Raw genomic sequence first — 21,785 nt, forward strand, 5'->3', positions numbered from 1 at the left:
TCGGCAACAAAAATTTTCCAGTTTCCAGATCCGGAAATGTCCCGGAAAAAGTGGATTTTCGAGCGTATTTCCATAACATTATTCAGTTTTTTTTATTGTTTCTTTGTAGATATAAGTATTTGATGGTTATGCCCAAAGTAAACCTAGCATCATTTGATTTCCAAAGCAATCATTTATTTCAACCCGGAACTCCTTAAAAATAGCCGGAACAGCCGAATAGCCGACTTAGATTTTTTTTTGAGTCTCACTCGACTGATATTTTACACATTGAATCAAAATAGTAATTCCCACAATGTGATGGGGCCCGATTTTTGAAGAAAAAGCCTTCCCGGTCGCCAGACTCGTTTTTCGGGATTTTCTCATTAGTTTTTCCGGATTTCTTTTTTATTTATGTTTTCTGTTGATTAACCAGGTAGGTCCCTTAAAGTATCACTTGTCTATTTGAAAAAAACTTAGGTACACTTAATAAGTAAATAACTACCCCCCCCAGTGGCCAATTCTTTAGGGGGTACCGAAAGACAAGGGGTGCAAAATGGCGCCTCTGATTACTAGTTTCGGCGCCCCCTTTACTATGTTACATTTTAGAAACAGCAAAAAAGAGAAGAAATACCAAAAATTTCGTGCTCGCTTTGCTCACGTAATTTTGAAAGGGATCCAAAATTGTAATTTTAGAAAACTGCCTCCCCAGCTTTTGTCGATCCACCACGCTACTCGTACTGGTACTTGCTGTACTTTGGGTGTAAAAAGCTGTGAAAATGAAAGAAAATTTTATATAATTGTAATTTGTATAATTTCTTTTGTTATGGCATTCACTGGGCATACAAACAACATAAATAATGCGTGCTGCACGCTCCCCCATAACCCAAGGGTTGTTTCGAAAATTCAGAAATTAAAGTATAGACACAATACTTTCAGCATATTTTCAAAAGAATGTTATGATGGTTGCTAGCAAATATTATCAAATGTTTAAGTGTTGGACGTACAAATAACTAGAGACATTCGAAAATAGAAATCATCTCATAAAAAGATAATTGAGCAATTATCAACCTGAAGAAAAGTTAAATTTCATTTTTTCTTTATTTTCTGCGAAGAAAAATTTATCGAATTTTGTTGATGTTTGAGGTCGAGAGAAATGCTGATTTTACGATGCATTTCCCTGATTTTGACTTTTATTTTATTGGTCAATGTACAAGAAGCGAAACAAGGTAACAAAACTGTTTTACTTAAATCGTTAATTGCATCAAAATCTAAGACCAACCTTAAAAACTGGTACTTTGAGCATGCGCTGTGTTAAGTAAAGTCAGGGATAGGGTATCGCTATGGGCACTAATATCACTGAGGTTACACCCCCTGACATTCAGACACAGTTTTTTTTCTTTGAGAATCCCTCCTCATTTTCCTCTGTATCACAGACCAGGTGGTAATATGTAATTTGTACGAGTCGTAGCGTTCCCAACAAAAAACAAATGTCAGGATGAAGATTATGAAAGAAGAGTATATAGTAGTCGAGGTACTCGAGGATTGTGGGAAGGTTACACGCTTTGATAGTCGTGAATGGTGATGCAGTAGTATTGGTTTATGAAGCAATATTTCGGATCAGCTAAATATTTTTATATATTTTTATATTTCATTTTTAGATGATTGTAAGGTGAAAGCCGACATAGTTCTCCTTATCGATGGGTCTGGATCCATCAGCAATTTGGGTCAAAAGGAAGTCGGACCGCAATTTTATCTCCGATTCGTCTATCCATCCATCCAGAAGTTGATCAAAAGTTTACCGATCAGTGAGGATAATATTCACCTTGGATTTGTTTTCTTTGGTGCTGACAACTTGGAGAAAGTTGTCGAAGAGGAGGTATTGAAATCTCTTTTATTTATCTAAAAAATTTTTGACAAAAGGTTACTTGTCCATCAAAGACTAGCCACATGAAATCAATGTTAGTTAGGAGAGGGTAATTTTTGTCACTGTACTTTTAAACGCTCCTCCTAAAAACCAAAGAATATAATAAGTGCCCCAGTAACGTAGAAAGGAGGAGAGCATTTTTATAAACGCCTCGGGTCCAGTAACGTAGACAGGAGAGGCGCAAAATTTGTGTAGGAGAGCATATTTTTATGACACAGTAATTATCTTTTTATATTGTAAATAGGTGATTACAGTTTACAGTGTCATAAAAATCTGCTCTTCTACACAAAATTTGCGCCCCTCCTGTCTACGCTACTGGACCCGAGGTGTTTATTCGAAGTAATACAGTAGTACGTGTTGCACTAGTTTATTAACATTTGTCTTTATAACAGGATTGGTATTACGATTTGGATCGTTCTTACTCCTCTGCAAAAATAAACCAATGGTTCGTCGATAAACGTCAAAAACAAAACTTTCCAAAATTCAAAACAACTTTTACCAACGAGGGAGTCGACTATGCAACTAAAATTTTGCAACGTTCCAAAAGATTCAAAGATGATTCAGTCAAGAAACTTTTGTTTATCATCACGGATGGTGTACCCACAAAACCACGCCTCGCTGATGCATCGGTAAAAGTTTCTTGATTTTAAAGTAGAGTAGTTTTATATTATTTTATTGGACCTACCTGGAGGTCCTATAAATTAACCTCTGTCCGTCCGTCCGTCCGTCCGTCCGTTCGTCCGTCTGTTACCAGCTTTTCTCAGGATTGGCTCATTAGTTTTTTCTGATTTTTGGCACAATGATGCAAAATGGCAATGCCCAAAATGTGACGGAGCCCGATTTTCGAAAAAAAATCATTTCCGGTCGAAAATGCCGGAAATATGCCGGAAAAACCGGTTTTTTGGCATTTTCTCAAGATTTCATCATTAGTTTTTTCTGATTTTTTGCACAAAGATGCGTATTAGCAATGCCCAAAACTTGGCCGAGTCCGATCTTTGAGAAAAAATCTTTTCCGGTCGAAAATGCCGGAAATATGCCGGAAATCGCCGTTTTTGCAGATTTTCATCGAACTTTTTCCTTATGTTTCGTTGTTTTTTCACACAAAAACATTATTAATAGCAATGTCCACGATCAAGCATGATTCAATTGTCAATAAAACCGATTTTTGAAGCCGGAACTTTCTAAGAATCGCCGGAACAGCCGATTTTCGCCGGAAAAACGGTATTTCTTAAATTTCTTGAGCTGTATATTATATTTTTTTATGAAATTTTGCACACTGATGCAAAATGACAATACCTAAAATGTGACAGAGCCCGATTTTCGAAAAACATTTTTCCCGGCCGAAAATGCCGGAAATATGCCGGAAAAACGTTTTTTTGGCATTTTATCGAGATTTCATCATTAGTTTTTTCTGATTTTTTGCACAAAGATGAGTAATAGCAATGCCCAAAACATGGCCAAGTTCGATTTTTGAGTAAAATTCTTTTCTGGCCGAAAATGCCAGAAATATACCGGAAATCGCCGTTTTTGCAGATTTTCATTGGACTTTCTCCTGATATTTCTTTTTTTTTCACGCAAAATCATTATTGATATCAATGCCAACCATCAAGTATGGTTCAATTGTCAATAAAACTGATTTTTGATGCCGGGACTTTCTAAAAATCGCCGGAACAGCAGAATATCGCCAGAAACCTGGTTTTTCTTGAATTTCTCGAGCTGTACTTTATATTTTCTCATGAAATTTTGCACACTGATGCAAAATGGCAATACCTAAAATGTGACGGAGCCTGATTTTTGAAGAAAAAGATTTCGGCCAAAAATGCCGATAATATGCCGTCAAAACCGGTTTGTTGCCATTTTGTCGAGATTTCATTAATCGTTTTTCTCGATTTTTGCTCAAAGATGTGTATCAGCAATGCCCTAAGTGTGGCCGTTCGGATTTTTGAGAATCATGTTTTTCCGGCTGAAAATACCGGAAGTATGCCGGAAATCGCCGTTTTTGCAGATTTGAATTGGACTTTTTCCATATATTTCTTTGTTTTTTTCACTTAAAAAGTTATTGATAACAATGCCACCATCAAGCATGATTCAATCGTCAATAAAACTTTTGCAATTTTGCAACCGGAACTTCGCTAACCGCTATATTTTCTTAATGATTGTTTTTCTCCTTATTGCTATCTAAGTTTCATCATCAGGTAGGTCCATTCAGCATGTTGCTTGTTTTATATTTTATTTTATTTATAGTTTTTTCATGCTCGCATCTATTTTTCAAAACAATAATGTTTTTCTAAATTACCCATTGCTAACCATCCATCGTCCTGCGCGTGCTTGAAATAGTGCTAGGTCTTAGTAAGAAAAACATCCCAAGAAACGTTCTAAACCTTACACGTTTAGCTGAATAGTTTTACATTGATAAGGATACACATGGTTTGTGTAACCAAGGTATAGTTAAGAAGACATTATTTTTGAGGCCGATTCGCATTCCTGATAACAAAACAAATCAGATGGATGTCGGCTGGAGGCTAGGTTCGAGCATCAACCCTCTTCTTTAGGGATACCGAAGAACATGGTTCAACCCATAGATTTATAAAGGCCGAAGGGCTAGATGTCGTGCTTCGGCTGAAAAGTGTTAGGTAGGAAATCCTACATAGGTCACGTGACATTACATTTCAGCGCTTGGCCAATCAGAAGCTTCGCGGGTTTTCGAAAACAATAGCAAAAATATTTTTTCTGATATTCAATTTTTTTATCCTGTGATGGCACGACATTTAGCCAGGGCTTTATAAATCTGTGTTTCAACCTTCCACAGTGTTAACACGTGCTATAGCCCGGGAGCTGGGTAGGTCAACTATGACAGTCGTTTTTATATCGCTATTTTTGCATTCTGGTCCGTAAAATAGACACCTACAAGAAAATTTCGGACAGCAAACAAGTAAATTCGGAAACTTCAACAGGGTGGCCACGCATGCTGGAAAAACTGGAAAACCTGGAAAAACTGGAAAAATGTCTTTTTTCTGAAAACTAACTGGAAAAACTGGAAATAAGTACATTTTCCAAACAGGAAAGCTGGAAAAACTGGAAAAACTTTTTTGAAATTTTGATTTTAACTTTATGTCAGGAATTGGTTAGAATCATTATGTGATTATACATTAATATTTTTCATAAGATGTTATCTAGTATGAGTTTTACCATTTTCAGTTTAGTCCATCAGACATTCTTTTGTCAAAGCATAGATCTCTATGACCGATTTGAAAGAAATGTCTTTTGAAAATCTAGAAGTAGATTTGAAAAACCTACAAAGATGCACTATGGGCTCTGTTAGCCACCAAACTTAATTTAATATTGTTTAGTTCACTTTTTTACAACCTCTTATAAATGTACTTTCATAAAATACCTAATTTCGAGAATTTCAATTATCGCAAAGTGTTATAAAATTCAAAGTCATCTAAATTTTATCAAGAATCCCTTCAAAAAATTAAGTTTTTCGGGGACCTAGAAATTACACATTTGAATTTAAGGTCATTAAACCTATATCTTCCGGTACCTATACTTATAGTAGGTATGAAAAAAATAATTTTTTTCTTCTTGGTTAGACCCCCAAACAAATCTAAGGCCCTCAAAGTTCTAATTTAGGATTTAAAGTGTATTTTGATTTTAACGTACAGTTTTGAAAATATTTAGGTTCCAATAATCTAATTGCAACACTAGTTACTTTGCAGTGAATCACTGCTCGAAATTGGAGACCAAAAGGACTATTTCATAAAAAGTTATTGGAGAAAAACCATTTTGTAGGAACCACAGACAGCGTACTTTCAACACAAAAAGTTTCGGCCTAAAATTCCACCTACATTTTCAGATAGAGGGTACCTCTATTTTTTGTAGGTTTTGAGGGGTATCCGCTGGTAATAATTTTGCACTCGCTTATAGCTGGAAAAAAGTACAGATTTTTGGGTGAAGGCTGGAAAAAGGTGCATTTTCCAACTGAAAATACCTGGAAAAAAGGATGTTTTTGACCCAAAAAGCTGGATTTTTCATCTAAAATAAGCGTGGCCACCCTGTCAGACATAGTGCTACATGATGGTATACATTTGCACGCGCCTCTACGACTGTCATAGTTGACCTCCCCAAGCTCCCGGACTATATCTTAGTTTGCTTTCACGGCTTCTACTATATTTTTATTCCATATTTTTACTTTAATAATTTTTTCATCCATCGCAACTTAAGGTTCGTAAATTCAAAGAAAGCAATTGGGGTGTGATGACTCTTGGTATTGGAAAATTTGACACTAAAAAATTGAAACGATGGGCAACGAAACCTAGTTGGTTCTTTGCTGCCGATTTCAAAGATTTTGCAAAAGTGTTTTCAGAAATGAAAGATGATCTTTGCAAAGGTAGGTGACCGTTATTTTACCAAATGATGATGTATTTCTGCAATTTTTCATATTTTATACCTCGTTTATGAATTTCTATAGATCGAATGTTTGAATGGCTCTTAAAAGTGTTGTCCGGTCTGTTGATTATTTGTCTGTAAATAGACCCGATATCTATGGAAATTTCAACAAAATTCATTGCTGTGGAGGAACTTACAGACAATCACAACAACTTGTGCTCTAGTACAGAGTAACTGATTATTTATTGTTTTACATTTTAGTTGCTAAAGACGTCGAAGAGCAAGAGTGTAAGATTTTCTTCATTTCCCATTTACAGCCAACTGCTTTCAATCTTTGCATTTGAAGAAGACATTGCATAACACGAGTAAAATGTAACCCTTAGTTTCCGAGTGCCTAGAATTTCAGCCTGACCAAGGGGTAATGTTCCGGGGGGGCACACGATTTCGAAACGACGGTATGTGCCGCGCAAAATCTGCTTTTCAAAATCGTATCCTTACAGTGCAGTTCAATATGGCTGAAAAGGTACCCTTTCAGTGCATTTTCTCTTGATTTACCCAACCCTTATAGTGCACTGTATTTCTCAGCTGTAAATCTGTGTGAAAAAAGAAGCTTGGGAAATTTTCTGTTCTAGAGAAAAACTGAGAAAAATATTCTTGTCAGCTGTAACTATCAGACATTAGAAACTTTTTCAAACAAACGAGAAGTAAAAACCTTTCTTTTTATTATTTGCTTTAAAATTCGACCCTTGCAGTGCAATCTCGCAGAAACACACCCTTACAGTGCATTTTGAGATGCTGAAAAACCCCACCCTTAAGCGCGGCATATGACGTACACGTTTTTTTTTATAAGGAACCTTAACTTTGCTCTGAGCCTGGAGTTCCTTATTTTTACAGAGAATTTCAGCCTCAAAGTTTCTTATCGAGTTCCTTATTTACATAGCTGCTAAGTTTGGATTCGCAAAAATTGGATTCCTTACCTTAAAACTTTTTTTCTTTCTGAGCAGCTCCTTAACAATTCCTTATTTTTTGGACCATTTTCAGCCTCGAGTTCCTTATAAACGTGATCCTTATAAAAAAAAACGTGTAGGCCAAATCATATGAGTGCCCCCCCCCGGGTAATGTCATACCCTGTCTTAGTTTCGGAGTTCGAACATGCTAGAAACGGTTATATCGACAGAATGATTACACCCCTGTCTCACAGCCCCGGTGGAACTTTTTTCTCATCAGGGATAAAAATTCCTATTGAAATCCCAATGGGGATAGAAATTCTATTGTTCCAAGATTCTGTGGGGATGGATTTGATGTGCAATTTTTAAAAATTGAATTTCGAATGGGATTAAATAAAAGTCGATTTCTCAGTGGGGCTGAAATTCTAGGGTTTTTTCCCACCGGGGACAAAATGTTTGCAAAATTTTCCAGTGAGGCTGGGGTCCCTGCGGGTTTGTGACACAGGGTTGTAAGACTATTCGACTTTTTATGAATTTTTGGATTCCCTATTTTTTCCAGTGATGGTTGCGGAAGTGGAATATTGTAAATTGAAATACGCAAATGCAAAACATTGTTATGCTTTCGAAGAATCCAACAAGAATTATGTTTTTGATTCCATCACCTTCAATAAAGCTATCATGAATTGTGTAAGTAAAAGTTCATTGTGTATTCTTTGTACGTTGTAATAATCGGTACCATGTGATAATTCTACAGGGTGGCCAAAAAAATATGGTCAGCCAAAATTGTTCTACTTGTAGAGCAATTAGTGCGATAGGAATTATATTTCTCTTTTGTTACATAGTTGCGTTGGAAACTTCATCATAAGCGCTCCCACTAGACACCTTTCTCGTGTCAGATACATAATGCATTCCACAATAATTTTTCATTGTTTGAGGCATTTCATTCAGATACTTCACTTGCCTTAATAAGAGACCATTCCCTTATAAATAACATTTTGAACAATCTGGTTACGTATAATGAATGTAGTCTGAAAATTGATAGAATGTCTTCTTCTACCCCAGCCTCCAACCTCGTTCCCTGGGCCCGGTTGTTCAAAAAATCGATTAGATTAAATCCCGATTAGCGCTAATCGCGATTTAATCTGGACTTATGCTAATCGGCCGCTAATCCACTTTTGAACAACCGGGCCCTATGCATTATCTGCTTTTGATGCTTACGCTGGCACTTGTTTTGAGAACTAGCATCAGCCAACACCAGGGTTTTCTCTGGCGTCAATCAGTAACATAAATAAAGCCTGGGATACACGGGGACGAGGTTGCCCAGCCCATGTTAAGCTTAATATCATTTTACAATTCTTCCGATTCTGTGAAATGACTTTCCATTAATTCATCTACTGTGATGCTCATGTATTAGCGAGATAATTACTTCGATAACGAAAACAAATTTTCGGAAAACAAGCAGTACCCATCTATCTTCTTAGTAGAAAGAAAAATTCGCTCCCGGGTGGGCTTGAACCACCAACCTTTCGGTTAACAGCCGAACGCGCTAACCAATTGCGCCACGGAAGCTTGAAGTCCTAGAAAAGGCATATAGAAATGTTTTTTAATCATTTGTATAAGTGTTTGTCAAAGAACATCAATCAAAATAATGACGTCATATTGTCAAATCTTATTAAGCAATTGTTTTTGTGGTTTTTCATATCAAATTGCATATCTCTCAATGAGATATAAATGTCCTCCTAGATGTAATTTCATAGGCCTTTCACCATGTCCTGTTGTCGTCCTAATCTACTTTTAACTACATTTATATGTTTGTTTTACGACTTCGAGATTGTATTTCCCAAGGAAAGTAGACTAAATCAATGTTTTTCAAAACCATTTCTTGTTCTTCTTGAAATTGTTGAAACCATTTGCCAAGGGTAATAGGCTGAGAAATTATTCCTTGTTTTTTTCAAGGAAAATTAACTAAGCTGGTCTACTTGTATACTTGTATTAGCCAAGGATATGAACTGAAACAATTTTTATTTCAATAAGGAAAATTTACAGAAACTTCTATTTCCAAGTGAAAACCCAAGGATAATAAACTAAACCAATTTCGTGTATTTTTCAAGGAAAATGAACCAAACCAATTTCGTGTAATTTCCAAAGAAAACCAACTAAGGCAATTTCGTGTATTTCCCAAGGAAAATGAACTAAGCTACCAAGGAAAATCAACTATAAACCACTCGTGTATTTCCTAATAGACTGGAGTCGTTTATAATGCATGTAATACTAATAATAAACACAAATAATGATACGGGATTTACTTTGTATAAACGACTGGAAGAATCCGGTGTTCCAGCCTTATAGATACCGGGCCTAGCTACGCAGAAACTTGCGTAGCGAGAAAACAATTTATTAAGCAAAAACAAACTCTCAAAATAAAATCAGCTCAAATGAAACATTTTTAACACACAAATCCACACAAATTTTATTTTCAAGAATTTTTTTTGAGCTGGAAAAAATTTTAATTGCGATATTGACACTTTTTTTTTGTTTGGAGTTAGTGCACAAAGGTTTCTAGACGACTAAAATTTACTTTTTTTGCTTTATTTCTAATATGTCTGAATTAGTCGTCTAGCTTGCTAGACTAATTTCCTAAGGAAAGTGAACTAAACCATTTTTTTGTATATTTCCGGAGGAAGATTATTTTTGCGAGTGACTTACTTTGTTGAGATAGTATCTTTTTGACGAGAACTTATTTCTGGCGAATTTTTGCCAAAGTTAAGCGCTCGTGCAAGGTTATATATTATTGTATGTATTAATTTTATATTTGCAGGGAGCGAAATTAGTGTCGGATGAGTTCAGAGGGTTCAAAGGACGTGTTCTTACTTTGAACGATAAAGATGATAAATGTTCAGCAAACCAATTTCCTTCCGTTGATTTGGGACCTTTCAAAGGTATGTATTTTTGACCTCTGAAATCTCCCCTTCCGATATTGTTAGATGTTGGTAACTTTTTTAAAGAAAATATGTACTCTAAAGGTTCTTATTTTCGTTGTTTTCGAACCTGCGTGATTAGCCTTAATTTTAGACTCAATAATATTAATGAGTTATTAGAAATAGAAAAAGCTTAAAATAGTTATACTTGTCGCCAGGAACCATGGAAGGCTGTTATATTTTTCTAATTTTCAAATTTTGCATTTATTATTTGGTGGCATGTTACCGCTAGAATCATTTTATCACAGCTCTTGCTAAGGTTTCAGCGCCACAAGTCAGGTGTTCCTGCCGCCTTCCTATATTTCCAGTCAATTCGCAGATTAGCGAGTAGGTAGGCTCTGCCGTTAAAGCCATTAAAGGACTGTCTAAAAGATTCCTGTACTAACCACTTGAAAGGTCGATTCTATCTATATGTCTGTTTAGAGTCTATGTCAATTGTCAGAGGGTTGATTATTTTTATTTTGAAACTCATTACCAGGTGAATGCAGTGCAGATCCAACACTTTGCACAAATGGAATCACCATTTCTTTTTGGTTGAAAATGGAAGAAAATGTAATCGCAAAAATGAAAAGCAAAGGATTCAACGAGTTTTACGTTTGGGCCAGTGGTGGTCTTCAAATCAAAAACAGGTACGGGTACGGTTGTCAGATTTCTTTATTCATTGTCGTTCCCAGTTCTTGGGGAATTGCAAGGCCCGCGGAATCGGTCAATTGATATTAGACTTTGTCAACTTATCTGTCTTAACAATCGTGGGAGGATTTCCTCAAATATAGATGGAAAATAACCTGTTTTTTTTTAGGGCAGAAATTTGTCAATTACAGCTTTAAACCCTATAGATACTTTCATAACTCAAATGTCTTCTATTGGGGATAGGAGTCTTCTTTGAGATAAAGTTGTCTAGGAAACTTTTTAGGGCTCAATAGAAATAATTTACTGCTTCACTTTTTAGAGGTTATGCACTGGTTTACCGAAACGGTGGCTTTGAGTTACATTTACAACACAGTGAAGGTGGTCACGTGATTAAAATGACGTCATTTGTTTATTCAAAATGGTTCCACATCTCTTTCACTTGGTCAGGTAAGAGATGCATATTTTCTTTTGGTTAGGTTTTCGCATAGAGATTTGTCATAGCAACGCATGTATGTTGGAATGACGCAATGGCGGGAGGGGGAGTTTAGGGGGTAGCAACTCCGCGCGGCCATTCCGTCAATTTTTCCGCAATTTTCTTCACACTGTTAAAATGAAAAATGAAATTTCTTTTCAGTCGAAAATTCTGAAGATTTTGACTTTTTGGTTCCAATTCCGAAATGTCGGAATTCCGATCGATTTTTTTCGCTTGAATTCTCCTGTATCCCCAGTTTTCTATCTTTGATAGTGCAGCTAAAGTCAGCGATTTTGTTCAAATTTTCGGTGATTTTCGCACAAATACCCGTTCCTCCGCCAAACGCAAAACCTCTCCAGCTATTAAAACTCAAACTTAAAAACTTGTCAAGTTTACCTAATAATTCCAGGCAACTGGTGTACTATCTACATTTCATATTAGTTTAAGTATTTTCTTTATTTTGATTTTCAATTACCTCCATGATATTGAAAACTTTAAATATCTTTTATACAGCATCAGAAGGCCTCCGTTACTACCAAGATGGTGTTTTAAGTGGATCATCAACCTCCTACAGTAAAAAATTTGCTGCTTCTTCGCAAACATCGATGACTATTGGGAGACTCAATAACGGTGTAAAAAATGCAAAACAAAATTCATTTGCTGACTTCAGAATGGACGACTTGGTGATTTATGAACGTATTTTGGCTCTCAAGGAGATCGAGTATATGGCTGGGAAGCGTAAGACAAAATTAAATCTTTGGGAGGAGAGTACTATTTTGGTGACAGCGGGGTATAACGTAGGATAGATAGATAGATAGATAGATAGATAGATATGCCCTCCGATGCATCGGAATGGGTCCTACCCACGGTGGAGTAGGAATCACAGCGCAAGCAGACATTGCAACCCTGCAGATGCGAGCTGCAGAGCCATGGTGTATACCACGACACTCGAACTACACGGGAGAACGGATGTCCTCGCAGGTGTAGAACCTCCTGAGTGTCACGGCACACCACAATGTCTGAAATATCTACCCATACTCTTGTATCAGAGTTATGGTACCCAATTCCCCTCAAATGGCATGGGTTGACCCGGGCGAAGGAGCATTCACTTGCCAAGTGAATCGTAGTGCCACGGTGGGTATCGAAATCGAGCCTCCTGGACAGAAGTCAAGCACGATAACCACTACACCACTACGCCTACACGGGGTATAACGTAATGACTTGATGAAGTCTAAATGAAGATTAAAATGCACCCTTTTTAGCAATTATTCTATTACGCTGACACTGTGTCAACATTTAAAATAGAGTACTTAGTGTGAACGGACCTTTTTTATGTTATTGTATTGAGGGTCAAGATTTTTATTATCAACTAAAATCTAAAAAGTTGAAATTTGTGTCTCCAACTAGAATTTAAATCTTTCAAATAAATCCATAATGAATTTTCGAATAAATCCTCATTTCAAACCGTTAAAATTTATTAATTAATATAATCTTATACGAACTTAAAATTTGGGATCTGTTCAAGACTTCAAGGTTACAAACGAAGAAATCACTTCTCATTTCAGAATACGCATTGACTTCGAATATTTATTATTACGCACGATGGTTTTGGGCATGGAAACGATTATGGCACCACCACGAGGGTAATGGAGAAATCATGTACTCGCCAATGTACTTCCAACAAGATTCCATCAATAATGCCGGAATATTAAAGGTACACCTTTCATTTAATGTCTTAATGAGATAATATCAATGTTAATACTAAAACAAACTTTTTTATCAGTAAAATTATTATTAAATCAGAACAATCCATCACCAACATTATGAAAGACTTTCTTATTTCCGAGGAAACATTTTAGGTGCATTTTCGGGGAATTTTCCGCTTTTTCCTCCGGCGGCATATCGGCAAAAGTTTTTTTCCTGCTTATACAATAGTGTAGAGAAAAAGCAACGACCGAGCGAGAACGTTCCTCTTGTACATAACCAGAGTGTTGGCTATTTTTCCGTTGTAAAGTGGAAATTGGAAAATTTGCCTGAGAATGAGAAAGTTAAACAATTTCACCATCTTTATTTTGATATTCCCGTGTGTTTTCCCTCTCTTCGTTATTATTTGACTATTTTACAGAACAAACCACGACTAGAGTTTTCATCTAAGAGAGGGTACCATTTACGGATCAGAGAAGCAACTTATGCATACATGGGCGATTACAAAGGTACTGAAAGGTTTTATTTTTACAAAGTGTTCAAAATATGTTTCATATCAGGACGGTGTCTCCCTATTGCTGTATTATGCTGATATAAGCAAAAAATGTTTTTCTTCTCCTCTTTTTGACCAATCTTGCTCCACATCCGTGTCAATTCAATGTGAAAAAGCTTGTAAATTAAAATTGATGAGTAAGCGAACGATATCACTCTATTTTAAAAACAAAACCTCTAAAGTTAGACGTTTATCATCCTTGTATCCAAAAAAGACCATTTACCCACATACATAGAAAGTTATGATTTCTAGAAAAAGATCAGGGTCTGGCCTTGAACTTGAATTGAATTTTTTTTTCATTTTAGTTCTGATAACACAGAGCCAGGCAACGTAATTTCTTTTACCCAAATCCATATCCTAATAAAAATTTCTCATATAGGTCTTAGTACATATAATATTTATTGGACAATTTCCCTCTTAAGCCTTTAGTCTGGTGGAGATACATCGACGATGTCTTTTTGCTTTGGGAACACGGGCAAGAGTCTTTAAACGAATTTCTGACATATCTGAATGCCGAGCATCCTTCTATCAAATTTACGGCAGACTTTCCCGACTCAGAAATCAATTTCTTGGATGTTAAGGTCAGTCGTAAAGGGGATAAGTTAGAGACCGACCTCTATGTAAAACCAACTGACACGCACCAATATCTTGATGCAACATCTTGCCATCCGGATCATTGTAAGACGTCTATACCATATAGTCAAACATTAAGGCTAAACCGTATCTGTTCGAAGCCCGAGTTGTTTGACAAAAGATGCGATGATTTGGAAAAGTGGCTACTCAAGCGAGGATATTGCCAGAGATTGGTGCGCAAGAAGGTGATACAGGGTCGGAAGTTCGATAGAAAGGATCTGTTACAGCAGGAAAAGAGTGTAAAGAAATATAAGCTCACTCTTATGATAACTTACCATCCTGCGTTCCGGAACCTTTATAGGATTGTAAGGAAGGCACACTCTATTTTAGCTTTTGATAAAGTACACCAAAAGGTTTTCCAAGACGTGCCGTTAGTGGGCTTTCGCAAGGGCAAAAATCTTAAAGATATGTTGGTTCGCGCGAAAGTCCCTACCTTGGGGGATGATAACAAAGGCCAGAGTGAACCATGTCTTGGAAAACGCTGTGGTGTTTGTCCTTCAGTTAAGAATACATCAGAGTTTGCTTCTAGGAATGGAAAGATATACAACATTCGTGGGTTATCTATGAACTGTAGCTCATCCAATGTTGTATACCTTCTTAGATGCAAAACCTGCGGTATTCAGTATGTCGGTAGTTGCACGACTCCTTTTAGAACTAGGTTCAGTAATTATAAATCGTGTAACAAATATCACAAGGACAAAACTGTGCCACAACAAGAACTTCACGAACATTTTGACCTACCTGGTCATTCCGGTTTTGCAGATTTTGAATACACTCTTATTGACCAGGGAAATAGCCTTGAAGATGTCAGGAAGAGAGAACGTTTTTGGCAATATAAACTTAATACGTTCCTTCCTCACGGGTTGAACGATAGTGAAGTTGTTGTTCCGGATTAGGCCATTTTTTGAACTCCTCAGTTTTCTGGGGATAACTGATGCTAGTATTGAGCTTATACTGCGGTCATACTGCGGTCATTTGGTTATGACCGGTCGTTTTTGGGAGAACGCCCTTCTTTGGACTGCTTGGTATGACCTACGGGCATGCCTACAGCACAGTTATGTGCTCTACTAGTATCAGGTGTTCCCATGTTTTGTTCCGTAATTTCTTTTTGTTTTGCTTTTTGTCCTGAATAAACCAGAAGGGGACACGAGCATTTAATTTTCCGTTTTAATTTCCACTGCGTTTACTGTGCTAATTCGAAACCTTTTTTGTTAAATTTTTTATTGTTTTCGACGATTATTCCCCACGGGGTTGTTTTCATCAATTTTATTGTACTGTTTTAACGTTGTAAATATTATCGCTACGCACCTATTTTTATTAAATCTTTTTAACATTTTCTTTGTTTTATTCCCTATAGAATTTTTTCCTTTGTTCATTAGAATTTTTTATTTCTCGCCTTTTTTACGCATCACTGATTTTTGTAGCATTTAAAAATGTGTTAACGCTTGTGCAGTATTATACTAGCCTGGATATCCAAGCTCAAAATTTAAGAAAAAACTAAATTTACCTCAACATACAAAGTTCTTAAATTATAGAGCTTGGTCTCCCTAGAGAATGAAAGTGAAAACCCATGTTTCCTAGCCAACCCAGGGCAGCAAAACAGAAATTAATAAAAAGCAGTCTTACAAGATCTAAAACTATTAAAAACATCCAAAGATTACACCATAAGTCCATAAAAAAGTTTGCATGCATTATCATGACCAACCATGTTTTCTTGGAAAATGAACTTGCCTCTGTTTTCTTCTTTTTCATGTTTTCGTGTAACAGAAAGCCCTATCTTTACTAGCAGCTGGAGGACTATCCTATTTTTGCTTTAGAATTGCTCAACACCGTGTAGATTGGCCCTTACGGTTTTAGCGAAGTGAGCGCAAGCAAGCGGACTGCATTCTCTTAAAGAGAATGCAAATTGCTCTAGGGAGACCAGGCTGTAAATCAGAACATAAAATATCTAAAACTAGACTGTGAAATAATTTACAGCCTGGATATCCAGGCTAGTATTATACCTGATGAAGTTCTGAAAATAGAACGAAATATCGTAAAAAACAAACTGTGTTGATTTTACTTTTTTGTTCACTTAATAAGAAAGACTATGTACTATGCTTTGGCATTAAATTGCGTCAAGAAATCAAGACTCTTCAACAATTCAATGTTTGATACCTTAAGTTAAAAATATATCTTTTTTTTCTTGTATTTCTTTGAAGGAACTTGTATCAGTGATCCAGACCTTTGTTTACAAGCTTCTGATGGAATGCAAAATTTACCGAGTACAATGCAAAAGAAAACTCTTCAAGCCGGTCTGACCGTCTCCTTTTGGCTGTCCAGCTACCAAGGGTCAAATGGAAAAGGCGGTGCAATTAAAAAATATTATTACATTTCTAGCGGTGGCAAAATGAGCAAAGGTGAACATTTTAGTAACCCAGTTTTGGATGACCTAAACTCTTCATAAAGCCTTATATATCTAAACTTAGTGCTTTTTCTTTGGAAAAGTTGAATAACGAAAATGCACTATTTGAAGTTTGGGCTTTTGTAGGGACATCTTTAAAGTCCATAGAGTCCTATAACTTTTCGTTCAAAGATATTTCTAGGTGAGCAAGTAGGAGTGGGCTCATATGGAGCTTTTTTAGCCGCGATTGTCTTAAATTTATACCCAAATACTCATTTTCCTCTTCATTTCAATTCAAGGTTTCTCGTTATATTATGATGGGAATGCACAGAAATGGTATCTTTTGCTTCGAACGAAGTCTCACTATTACGAAATAGCCTTCACTGGAATTACATTCGCTACGTCAAAAGAAGAACAATGGGTTTTCTTCGCTTTCACTTGGTCACTTGAAGGTATGGTCTTGTAACATTTTAAAATCAGAGGCCTTTTACTAATAAAATCACTGTTTTAACTTCACACGAAAAATCTAAACTTTTTAATTGACGATGGACGTGACTTTTCGAAATATATCTTAATTTGTTTACACATTGCAGTTTAAGTTTTTCTGTAAAAAATCTTAGTTACATCCTAAGGTATTTGGACTTAAAATCATGTTGCGTTTTTTTGGGTCACCCCGGTAAAATCTTTGCTGGAAAAAGGACATTTCCCGGGGGGGGGGGCAGCCAAGAAAAATGACTGACGGGTATGTGCAGGCACTAAGGGTGTGTTTTCAAGGCATCCGAAATGCACTGTAAGGGTGGGTTATTTGCCGCCTGCACTGTAAGGGTACGAATTTCTAAATTCTAACAAAAATGAAATTGTCCAGTCAAAGTTTTTTTAAGAGATTCAATCCCCTTTACCTGATTCTTTTCAAATATTGGATCAAGTACGTATTGGATCTCTTTTTAGATGCAAAATTAAAACCCCCAAAAAAGCTAGACTACACTGTAAGGGTATTCAACTTGGCGAAAAATGCACTGTAAGGGTGTATTTTTCGGGAAAAACCACTGCACTGTAAGGGTGCGATTTTGAACGCTAATTTTTAGCCCGCACATACCGTCAGTCAAAAATCCGACTGCCTCCCCGGGGGACATTTATAAACGTCATGGATACAAACTGTGAATTTGCTACGAATAAATAATATTTTCCTTCCATTAAATTTGATTTTAAATAACAATGAATTTTACGAATCCAGATCGTTAAAAGCCATAAGAATAAAGTTTTAAAGTCTTGACGCAGTATTATTGACATTTAACACTATCAAGTCTTTAGCAACACGGCAAGAACTTAGTCTACTATTTCATTGAAATGAATAACGAGGAGAAACTTTTCTTTAACATTGCAGGTGGCGTAAAGGTGTATGTTAATGGAGAAAACATCCAATCAATGACCCCGAAAGAAGCCAAAGCAGAACCCACCTCAAAGGACCAATTCACCAAACTTTACATTGGCACTAGAAATGATGAACCGCAATTCCTGAAAAATGTTTTCTCAATGAACTTATTGGCTATTTATTACTATGAACTACCCAAAGAACTTATCGTCAAACTTTACAATGATGGTATGTCAAGTGCTTAGGATTATCTTATTTGCGTAATAAGGGCTGGCGTTAGGGATCGGAATTAAATTGAGCCCGGACTAAAAATGGAATGAAATGAGCTTTGGCGTATTAAGAATATTAAGGGCCGGCTTAAAAGGGATCGGCGCTAAATTATGGCCAGCGTAAAAAAAGCCGATAAGTTAGTTATTTTCGTTAAACGATCGATTTTTGTGGAAACGTGTTTAAGATTTCCAGTCAAGACAAACATTATCATGTCAATGAAACAACTGAATTCCACTTCTCATTAACCCAACTAATGTTTTAAATATTTCCATGATTCTTTCTGTAGAAGATGATAAGGAAGCTGAAAAACCGGAAGTGGTTGCCCCTCAACCTCAAAAGCCTGTGCCAGGTAAAGCATCTAAAATATTCAAGTACAGTCGACTCGCGTTTATTGGAACTTCTATTATTCGAATCTTTCTATAATTCGAACTTATTCTCAGTTTCCATCAGTGAGAAACCTCTCTTACAATACTTTCTAAAATTCGAATTTCTCTGTTATTCGAACAAATAAGATTCCCCGTTTCAGTTCGAATTATAAGAGTCAACTGTGTATGAATTAGTTAAAAACATCTAAATGTCCCGTTTACACCTTCTAAACCATCAGAAAGTTTCTGGAAAATAGGTAGTAGTACAGTGGAGTCTCTTTAACTCTAGTTTGCTGGTCGAGTAGAATTTTATATACAAAACAACGGTAATTGATTCGATATGACTTCTCTACAGTAAGTACTAAGTAATAGTCTTATGCCGTACTATATTCAGCACGAGAAGGGGGTTTATAATAATATTTTAGTGAAAGGATTAATTTTGGATATGATTTTTATGTAGCGAGAAAACGTCATAGAATCGATGTTCAGAGAGCTTCAACTAAACTTTGAACAAATGTTCCATTTCCATTTCATCCTTTATTTTAGCTCCTGGAACCCCAACGAAAGATTGTTTAGTGAAAGCAGATATTGTTCTCCTTATCGATGGGTCTGGATCCATCACCAATTTGGGTAAAAAGTATGTCGGACCGCAATTTTATCTCCGATTCGTCTATCCAGCCATCCAGAAGTTGATCAAAAGTTTACCGATCAGTGAGGATAATATTCACCTTGGATTTGTTTTCTTTGGTGCTGACAACCTGGAGAAAGTTGTCGAAGAGGAGGTATGGTAATTTAAATGGTCTTGACCAAAATACAAGCGTTAAAAATTTTTGAATTTGAGCAGCGTTCACTGGGTGTCCACAAATCAATAAATATTGATAACCTTTTGAATCTAGCTTTAAAGCTTCATTTGAATTTCTTTTTAACTGTAGTAAAGTAATAACGAATTTGGGTAATTCTGAAAACAAGGTTGCGTAACCCATGCTGTGATGATCAGGAAGGGAACTACAAGGATTTCCAGCTCCTAGCGCTGCTCATTTCTCTCAGTTTACTGACATCAATTGTAAATCGTGTGCTTACATTTTACCGCGTTTATTATCCCTAACGTACGATAGCACCGTCTATCCCGGTTACTGCCGTTTCATTAGTTGCTCCACTTGTGCTACTTAAAATGCACTTGTTTCTCTATTCAATATTTTGAAAAATTTCGTTTTTCTCCTTTCTCTTTCAGGGTTGGTACCAGGAATTAGACAGTGCGTATTCTTCCAAGGAGATCAGTACATGGTTCACCGAAAGGAGTAAAAAAGGAATTTTCCCAAGATTCAAATCAACCTTCACGGATGAAGGAGTCGCCTATGCAACTAAAATGTTGCAACGTTCCAAAAGATTCAAAGATGATTCAGTCAAGAAACTTTTGTTTATTATCACGGATGGTGAACCGACTGTACAAAGCCGAGCGGATGCGTCGGTAGGATTGGTTTAAGATTGTCATTTTACGGATTTTTTATTGAAAAACTCGGAAAATTCTTGTTTGGCACAGAAATTTCGAGATTCAAAAAGTTCCGTGTTCTTTTTACCAGTATCCTTTTTTATTCAATGTTTTTAAAATTATTTTTTGGGTATTTTAGATCAGTAAGTTCAAAGAGAACAATTGGGGCGTGATGGCTTTGGGAATAGGTCAATTTGATGATGAGAAATTGAAAGCTTGGGCCACCAAACCAGAATGGTTTTTCAAGACAAGTTTCAAAGAGTTGACGAAAGTTTTGTCTGGAATGAAAAATGAAATTTGTGAAGGTATGTACACGTTTCTGTTATAAGAGCAAACTAAGTTGGAAAGGAAAGAGCACAAGGCGGCTTCGATGACCAAAATATCAAGAACATTGCTAAGGCTCTGCAGACAATAAAAAACCGATTTCTCAGAAAATTGCACAAAAATACTCACAAAATGTTGCAATTAAAAAGCTTAAAACTCAAAAATTTAGGAATATTGAAATATTATATTGTTACGGAATGATATTTTGGAAGATTGGTTAAGATGTTTTTTTTTACGAAGATGATGTTGTTGGTGTTCTCTGCAGCAAAGCAAGCAAACCATGAAATACAAACCCTCCATTTTGAATGTGGATTTTCTTTTTCTGACTTAAATATAATTGCAATCCGTCGCCATTGGTTATAAATAAAAACTAACCCCACTCATTTGAAAGGACGAAAATCAAGAACTTTGTCTTTTGGTCACCACCTTGTTAATAAAACATGGTTTAACCAAGTTTCGTAGGAAAGGCTCTAAAACTTTTTGGATTTGCTGGGAAAAAAGTTGACGCTCTCTAATTCGAATTTTCATCGTATAAGGGAGCGCATCGAATAGTAGAACGTCGAATTAGAGAGAATCAACTGTATATCTTAGCTCAAAAACCGATAAATTTGATATCAATTATTTGAAACAATGTTATTATTCATTTTTAGTTGCTGAACAAACCGAACAACAAGACTGTAGGTTTTTGTTTCTTTATTTTAATGTTTGTGATCCCTTATGATTTGGAAGGACTTACCTACCTGATTTTCTTTATTCCAGTCAAGAAATCAAGAACTCGCAAAAAGTACAAGTTTTATTTTCTCATCGAAGAAATTTTTAATTATGGAAAAATTCAGTCCCAGCCCAAAACTTCCTTATCAGCCCCACGACTTTACCAAGTACGGTGTATGACATCATTGTATTAGTGGGGCGTACGAGGGCTCTGATTTTCGAAATACCGAAAAAAATTTCTTAGTTTTCAAAATTTAGGATTAAAATGTTTTTTATTCATCACTGACTTTTTGTTTTTGAGCCAATTTGCCAAAATTCTGGAAGTTAAGAATGAAATCGTCTCACTACCGACTTAATAGCGAGGTTAAGCACGGGTTTATTTTGACCGTAAAGTCCGATACCGTAGGCCTGTACATAACTTGCCAAAGCAAACCATGCAAGTGAAATCTTATGTACAGGCCTACGGTATCGCATTGAACGGTCTAAATAAACACTTGCTTAATATCGCTAATGAAGATCTAATTTCGATACCGAACCAATTTTAGGATTTCAAAATTGCGAAGTAAAACTGGTCGATTTTTGCAATACCCAAATCTCGTACGCCGCGTACGTTTAACGGAAAGATTAACTAAAATCGATCAGTTTGTCTCACAATAAAAATC

General features: G+C 36.2%; 1 protein-coding gene and 1 non-coding gene across 7 annotated transcripts in view; one reads left to right on the top strand and one right to left on the bottom strand.

The window, feature by feature from the left end:
- Window positions 1-1,024: 1,024 nt before the first annotated feature.
- LOC136810661 (uncharacterized) overlaps window positions 1,025-21,785 on the top strand; it is a 95,790-nt gene continuing 75,029 nt past the window's right edge. For 3 of the 6 annotated variants that reach the window (XR_010847137.1, XM_067067231.1, XM_067067232.1), the window contains exons 1-20: window positions 1,025-1,205; window positions 1,638-1,855; window positions 2,296-2,532; window positions 6,128-6,293; window positions 6,554-6,580; window positions 7,799-7,926; window positions 10,058-10,178; window positions 10,696-10,846; window positions 11,167-11,294; window positions 11,833-12,057; window positions 12,885-13,033; window positions 13,445-13,532; window positions 16,411-16,608; window positions 16,892-17,044; window positions 17,977-18,192; window positions 18,521-18,583; window positions 19,146-19,381; window positions 19,831-20,067; window positions 20,228-20,393; window positions 21,063-21,089. Coding sequence is in view for 5 of the 6 variants with exons in the window: in XM_067067231.1 (XP_066923332.1) it covers window positions 1,133-1,205; window positions 1,638-1,855; window positions 2,296-2,532; window positions 6,128-6,293; window positions 6,554-6,580; window positions 7,799-7,926; window positions 10,058-10,178; window positions 10,696-10,846; window positions 11,167-11,294; window positions 11,833-12,057; window positions 12,885-13,033; window positions 13,445-13,532; window positions 16,411-16,608; window positions 16,892-17,044; window positions 17,977-18,192; window positions 18,521-18,583; window positions 19,146-19,381; window positions 19,831-20,067; window positions 20,228-20,393; window positions 21,063-21,089 (3,007 nt within the window). In the remaining variant the exon portion in view is untranslated. The remainder of the gene's footprint in view (window positions 1,206-1,637; window positions 1,856-2,295; window positions 2,533-6,127; window positions 6,294-6,553; window positions 6,581-7,798; window positions 7,927-10,057; window positions 10,179-10,695; window positions 10,847-11,166; window positions 11,295-11,832; window positions 12,058-12,884; window positions 13,034-13,444; window positions 13,533-16,410; window positions 16,609-16,891; window positions 17,045-17,976; window positions 18,193-18,520; window positions 18,584-19,145; window positions 19,382-19,830; window positions 20,068-20,227; window positions 20,394-21,062; window positions 21,090-21,785) is intronic. The other 3 variants (XM_067067233.1, XM_067067234.1, XM_067067235.1) reach the window with 3 other exon arrangements.
- Window positions 8,735-8,808, bottom strand: Trnan-guu (transfer RNA asparagine (anticodon GUU)). The gene has a single exon. It is a non-coding gene; the product is annotated as a tRNA-Asn (tRNA).

Source organism: Clytia hemisphaerica, unplaced genomic scaffold (genome assembly GCF_902728285.1).
Source record: "Clytia hemisphaerica strain Z4C2 unplaced genomic scaffold, Clytia hemisphaerica genome assembly, whole genome shotgun sequence".
Lineage (NCBI taxonomy): Eukaryota > Metazoa > Cnidaria > Hydrozoa > Leptothecata > Clytiidae > Clytia > Clytia hemisphaerica.